The sequence below is a fragment of the Phaethon lepturus genome, unplaced genomic scaffold (genome assembly GCF_000687285.1).
Source record: "Phaethon lepturus isolate BGI_N335 unplaced genomic scaffold, ASM68728v1 scaffold11606, whole genome shotgun sequence".
Lineage (NCBI taxonomy): Eukaryota > Metazoa > Chordata > Aves > Phaethontiformes > Phaethontidae > Phaethon > Phaethon lepturus.
In genome coordinates, this window is record NW_010545701.1 from 56,629 (window position 1) to 63,180 (window position 6,552).

The following is a 6,552-nucleotide window of genomic DNA, read 5'->3' on the forward strand; positions in this document are numbered from 1 at the left end:
TGACTTTAAGGTACACCCCAGTGCCTTGAGCTTGTGGAAAGCATTTAGAGTTGAATTGAGATGTCAGAAGTCTTAAGTTACAGGAATGTTCATGGAGAAAAAGAATATCAGACTTGGAAAAAAGCATAGATATTATCAAAGGAAACCCACAGGTCTAACTATTGTTGCATGTTGTATTTTAAATTCCTACTATTTTAAAATCAAAATGAATAAAGATAAGGAAGACAAAATTTTGAAATGGTAAGATTCTGATTGTTCTGTGCTTTTTGTATGCCCCTGTATAATTGTACAATGTATAATGCTGTTCTTCTGAAAGAAGCTCTCTCTGACTGAGCAGTATAAGCTGTAATGGTGACAGCCAGCTGCAATACCTCCTGGAGCTGAACTACTGCTAAATGTACACTGAATAACTGAAATTTCATGTCTTCTGTTCTTATCCTATTGTTTCTATCTACACGTTGTCTGCTTAGTTTTGGTTCTACTTTACTTCCTGATTCCTATGCCTAATGATAATCTTTTTGGAATAGTTTCTTCTAAGGCAGTTTGTGGTCTCCACACTTCCATTTGCTTGCATGAAATTACGTTAACTGTTCATACAAACTGCTGCTTTTTAGGATAGACACTTGGTCTTTTTCTTGAATGTTCAGACTGAAAGATGAATTTACTTCATATTGACAAACTTTCCCCATTAAGTTGGCAGAGAAGCAATTTTATGTGCCAGCTTGTACTGGTTTTCAGTAGGTGTTAAGGGACATATGTGTTTCGGCCTGAAGGATAAAAGATGTTGACCCGTACCGATTTCTTTAGAGGGCTTTCTGTTTAGGAAATTGTGAGGATGAAAGTACGTACAGTAGATATGAAAGCATTTGAAGTGAGTTAGTGTATGAAGAAATCAATATAGTTCAAAGGATTCATATTGGACTCTGATGAAATTATTCACTGATGATTCAAAAGTGTGGTGCATAAAGAATTCATGTATTCTCTGAAAGGATCAGTTTTCCAAAGATATGAGGCCCTTAAACAGGAATATTTGGGTTTTCAATAGTTCAGCATAACTTAGCCAGAGTGGAGGAAGACAAGTATATTGGATACTATCATCTGGCTTTTAGACCAGAAGTAAACTGTATTTGGTATCATAATGCAAGCCCAACACTTTCATGGTGTCTTCATCACCAAAGTTGAATTCCAAATTAGTTTTATGCACAGTTAAAAGGTTTAATTTCAGAGATAAAGTTTTTATTTTTCACAAGTCTTCAAAAACAACAAAAGCTATTATTTTTTTCTAAATGAGAGCATATTTACAAATGTTCATGTTGTACCACTTACAGCTTATTCTGCATACACTGTTCAAAAACAATCTTAACCTTTTTGAGTATTGTAAGAGATTTGTCAAAGCCTTTTTTATAAAATCAGTAATTTGTTGGGAGACGTGTTTGTTTCAGGGACTATCATTGTGTATGGAAGAATGTTGCTGGTACGCTATTGTACTAATTTTCTGTATTTATAACGCAGAGTAATAAGACAATTGATGGCCAGCCAAGCAATGTGACAATATTTGTGTCTAAAAACTGTGATGCAGATGCACCTGAAGGTAAGATACATTAATATCTTGTATTTCCTATGTGATATGTGCATGCTCAGCTGTAATAAGCAGCTCGGTCTCTTCATGGCTTCAATTTGCTGTGATGTATAGCTATGTCCAGAAAACAGCTTGCTTATAGCTTATTTAATTCATTTGAAGGAATTACTATTTTTAGTGGAAACCATGTGTAACCATGCATTCCAGTTAAATTTAAAATCTCCTGTTTGCTTTAACATGTATGTAAAGACCCTAAAAATAAACCCTAGCTGGTGAATAGTTTAGCATCTTACGTATCATGTCAATGTATAAGTCTAGCATACAAACATGCAAAGAAGTATTCTATAAATTTCTCAGTGTACTTGGGGAAAAAAAAGATCTGAACTTCGTAGTGCAACTTCACAGATAAAAGAATTCTGCAATCTTTAATTAAGATGTAAATATGGGCTGTTCCATGAGCAACAATACCAGTGGAACTTGACATCTTAGGCTATTTTCTTGTAATCCTTATACTCCTCATTTATCATTCCCTATCACATCCAGTATAACTCTTGCTCATGTGGGTTATTAACCACCCCTTTTGACCAGTTATTTGGGCAGAACATATATTGTGATATTCTGGAGCTGTGAGTAGTGACTAGTGAGCAGATGGATAATTGTGGTGCTTTCTTTGACTTTCCATCTATGCAGGTCGTACCATTGTCTCAAAATTAAATATTAATGTTTATTAGTCTTTATTCCTCTGTAAAACTTAGCTAAAGCTGGGAATGAGTTTTAGCCTGGTTTCATTTAAAAAAACAAGTGAATTGAAATCATGCTGGATTTGTTTTTTTTACAATGCTACCTTTCCCCTTCCTTTCCTTCTGCATATAAGCAATTTTTGCACAGTTTGAATTGCACTAGCCATTGCAATAGTGATACCGCTGTTTAAGGTCACCATCAATTTTATCAATTGCTTTGGTCTCTTGTTTAAAAAAAATTGATCTCAGCAAAAGATCTATGGCTTTCAGAATGGTCCAGATTTTTTTTCAGGCTGAAGCTCTCAATTGTTCTCATGCTGGCAAACTTTCAGCTCCTCTGTATAAAGATCAGTTGAATTTATGCGTGCATAAATTAAAATACAAAGTTATAAAAAGGCTTGACGGTGTTTGCTAATTGATAGATAAATAGTTGTCCTACATTCTTATCTTATTATCAGTATTCTGTAACTACTGAATCCTGACTATACTTCCAGAAGACTTGAAAAATTCCCCAGGCTTTATTCCCACTTGTGTTATTGGGAAAGAATATTTAATTTTAAAGAATTTTCATACTAGTGTAGATAACTGGACCATTAGTTCTTTGTTCCCAATCTATGAGGCTGCAGTCTCTTTTGCAAGGTGGTTCCTTTGTATTGAAACTCATCTTCAAATTTATTATATAGGTGTTAGTCTTATTTCTGCTGGTTCATATTTCTCAAGGGGGATGTGTTTTTCTCCTGTCTCCCCCATACTTCAAAAATCATTCACCTTATTTTTGACGGCTATTTTTAGACTTAATGCAGTCTTAAAGTGTGGTGATTTTTTGACAAATGTAATCATTCAATTCATGTTTAAGCTGCCATATTTTTGTGATTAACTCTTCTGTGGCAGAGCAAAAACCATCATTTTTCAAAACGAGATCACTTTGAGCAGAATGTACAGATCTTTGCTTCTTATTAACAGCTTGTTGGCTTGGCCAGTATTTGCTGGGAGAAGAATACACTCACGGGCATCGATAAGCTCATTAGTCTTTACTTCTGTGGGAGAAATTCAAATAGTCTGATTTCCTCAGACTTTGCTTAATCTTAGGGAAGATTGTGGTTGGACTGAAGTAAACATCCAAAATTTCACCTATGCTTGATATTACTTTTTTTGAGTACTTTGAATACTTTGCATGAGTTTTTCCCTAACTTGCTTTGATCAATGGAAACAATATAGCTGATGCTTAAAACTGGTGTTCTGGTGTGCTGAACACAAGAGTTGGCCTGGGTAAATGATGTCTTAGTTTCACATTATTTGCTGTTTCACCCAGTCAATTTTAGAAAGTAGAAATGCATGCCTTGGTGTACCTGCCATTTTTAATAGCTGATAATGAAAGCTAAAGAAAATAACTGTTGTAGATGCTACTCTTATGCTCAGTGATGAGAGAGTATGTTGACAAGTGAAACTTACTTTGAAAGTAGGAACTAGATTTTTAAATACCATTTCTCTTAATTTTGAGGATACTAGACAGAGCAAAAGTAGAAACAGCTGACTTCAAGTTAAGATAAGGATTGGCCGAGCACTTGTAGTTTTTATTGACCTCTCTGGTACTAGGGTTTTATCTTATGTAAAACACTGAGCTGGAACTAAACGCAAATATTGATTTGCCTTCTCATCACTTTATTTTGCTTTATTTAAACTGAATGAATTCTAACAGTTTTTCCTTAAACATAAAACAAACTCTGACGTTTAATGGCTGTGCTGATAGATAAGCTTGTAACAATCTGCTCTGTTTTATTGAATACTCATATCTCTACTTACTGTAAGTACATTTTTTTTCTGTCTGAGATGGTAGAAGAGACCTGATCTGATCTTGTAGCAGCTAATACCCTCAAACTTCAATATTGTTAAAACTCAGCTTTAACGGGTGAATGGGCAGTGTTTTCTATATATGTGTTTCAAGCCAGCGTTTGGCTTCATGAAAAGGACAATTACACTTCCTGAAGAAATATAAGGTAGTTAAAATGCAATCTTATAAAAGCCACACTCTCAGGTATTTAAGGATAAATATATAATTTGTGGAGGTTTAGCATTATATTGTCTGCTTTCATGCAGCAAAGCTTGTGTCTCCTCCTGGTATGGAGGAGGTGAATCTGCTTTATACTGAATGCCAGAACCTGTGGTAGCATAACTAATGAAACAGAACAGAAGCCCGAAAGTAATAGAGCAGGCTACGTCTTTAGCTTGGTCAAGTACCTTTTCTTAGTTACTTTGAAGATGTTGTACAAAAGGCTTGCATTCTATTTAACAGATGCTTTTTAAAGCTTTTTAAATAGTCTTTTGGAGCAGCAAATTTAATACATTTGTTATAGGCAAAACAAGTATTGGTTTTCAGTGTTCGATACAGTTGGGCAAAGATCACATTTGATCATCGTTTTCAAGGACTAATGCCAGCTGAACTATTGGTTTTGCAGTTCAGTAGAGCATGATGTCAAGTGAAGGAGTTCAGTTATGTGATTAAGACTCTTGCAGCTGGACTAATGCATTGAAAACTTGGTATAGGTTTAGCTAAAGAGGTTAATGAGATTTAATGTAAATGAGCAATGACTCATCTGCAAGCCTGTATACAAGACTTTTCCCAACCTTAATTATGAGATCTGATAAACACTATCTGCCCCTTTCTAGATCAGAAAGCCATGAACCTTGGTTTTTAAGCATCATTCACTTTAAATGCATAACATGCTACGAATCCCCCTTGACTTGGATTCTCTCATTTCCTTAATTGGGGAAATGAGCCTTAACCCACGGCCTGCTAAATGTTGGGTACATTCTATCTGCGGAGCCTTTTGTGTAGACATGCACTGACTCAAACTGCATATAAAGTGGGAAAGAAAAAGGGTTATCTCCATTTCTGAGGCGTTGAAGTGAGCAGGATTTACTGTGCTAATTAGGTCTGTGCCTTATAGGACGCTCTTGTCAGCTGCAAGTCAAGAAGTGTAAGACCTCAGGCTTTATTGTAGAGTAAAGACTAGATGTAGGCATATTACTCAAGCTGGAAAGGAGGCCTAAATATGGCAAAACAGGAGCATATTCTTTGTTTCTCCTTCAGAGAAGTCCAGGAGGTATGCAAAGTGAAAGCACAAGCAAGTTGCTCAGGACCTTCGCTATTACTAATTTTGTATGAAGTATCTTACAACCATGGATTACTACTTCCAAATGGTTGTTTTAAATGAATGAATTTGCAAAGCTATAAAATGCTTCACAAAAAGTCTAAATGAGTATTTTAGTGAGGACTTTATCATTTTTCCTGTTACTTTACTGAATGGCCTTACTAGTACTTTATCCTGAATCTCTCCTTATACCTAACACTATGGAAGTCCTCTATAATTATGATGACTCAATATAAATATGCATATATGAACTCAATGTAAATGCACAATGGTGCATGTTTGACTCCAGACAGCCCCGTTTAGCTCCTACTGCTGTGGACAGATACGGCTGCTCTGAACTACCCCTCTTCTCCCTCCAAGAGATTGTAACTGGAGAGAGAAGAGGCTGCATTTACTAAATCTGAAATGTTAAATGGAGTTTAGCAGTAAAGCAATTGCATATTCTTGGATCAACATCCCAACTCTATTGCCTGTTGGATTTAAGCCCAACAGTAAAGTGAGATGCTCTGATACTGTCAGTATATTGGAATAAGAGTTGAAGCTCCTTACAAAGGATTGAGGGGTATGGACCCATTCTTAAAAGGGAGTAATAAGCCTAGTATAAGTACCCCTTTGTCTATAAGTACCAACACTTTGTCTACAAAATGATCCTTTTAATAAATGCAGTTCTCTTACCAGAAGAAGGCATCATATTTGGCTTCTCTATAAATAGCAATACCACCAATCTTTTAATCACTGAGAAACATTAATTACAACATGTATTGGAAATATATTCAATGAAAAGTTGAGAGCTGCTTCTGCTAGTGTAATCAAATCATCTTTTTATCTTGGTACAGACAGCTGATGAATTCACTACATAACATACTCAAGAACAGCCGCGCAGAAACCTTAGACAGCAGCCTGTAACTACAGACAGTGAAGCTACATACTGATGTTTCCTGTCCATCTTCAAAAAGGCTTGCCCAACAGAATTAGAAAGGATCAATTCATGAACATGTCCTAGGCAGTAAAAAAGACCATGTCCTGTAGCTAGGTTGGATGAATGACACTGGACTGGACAAATTCTATCTGAACCGTGAGA

General features: G+C 35.8%; 1 protein-coding gene across 1 annotated transcript in view; it reads left to right on the plus strand.

The window, feature by feature from the left end:
• The window catches only part of LMBRD1 (LMBR1 domain containing 1), a gene marked incomplete at both ends in the record, with an annotated part of 50,917 nt that extends 49,326 nt beyond the window's left edge, over positions 1 to 1,591 (plus strand). Inside the window, one exon of the mRNA XM_010289044.1 lies at positions 1,513 to 1,591. Coding sequence (XP_010287346.1) covers positions 1,513 to 1,591 — 79 coding nt within the window. The remainder of the gene's footprint in view (positions 1 to 1,512) is intronic.
• Between the last annotated feature and the right edge of the window lie 4,961 nt (positions 1,592 to 6,552).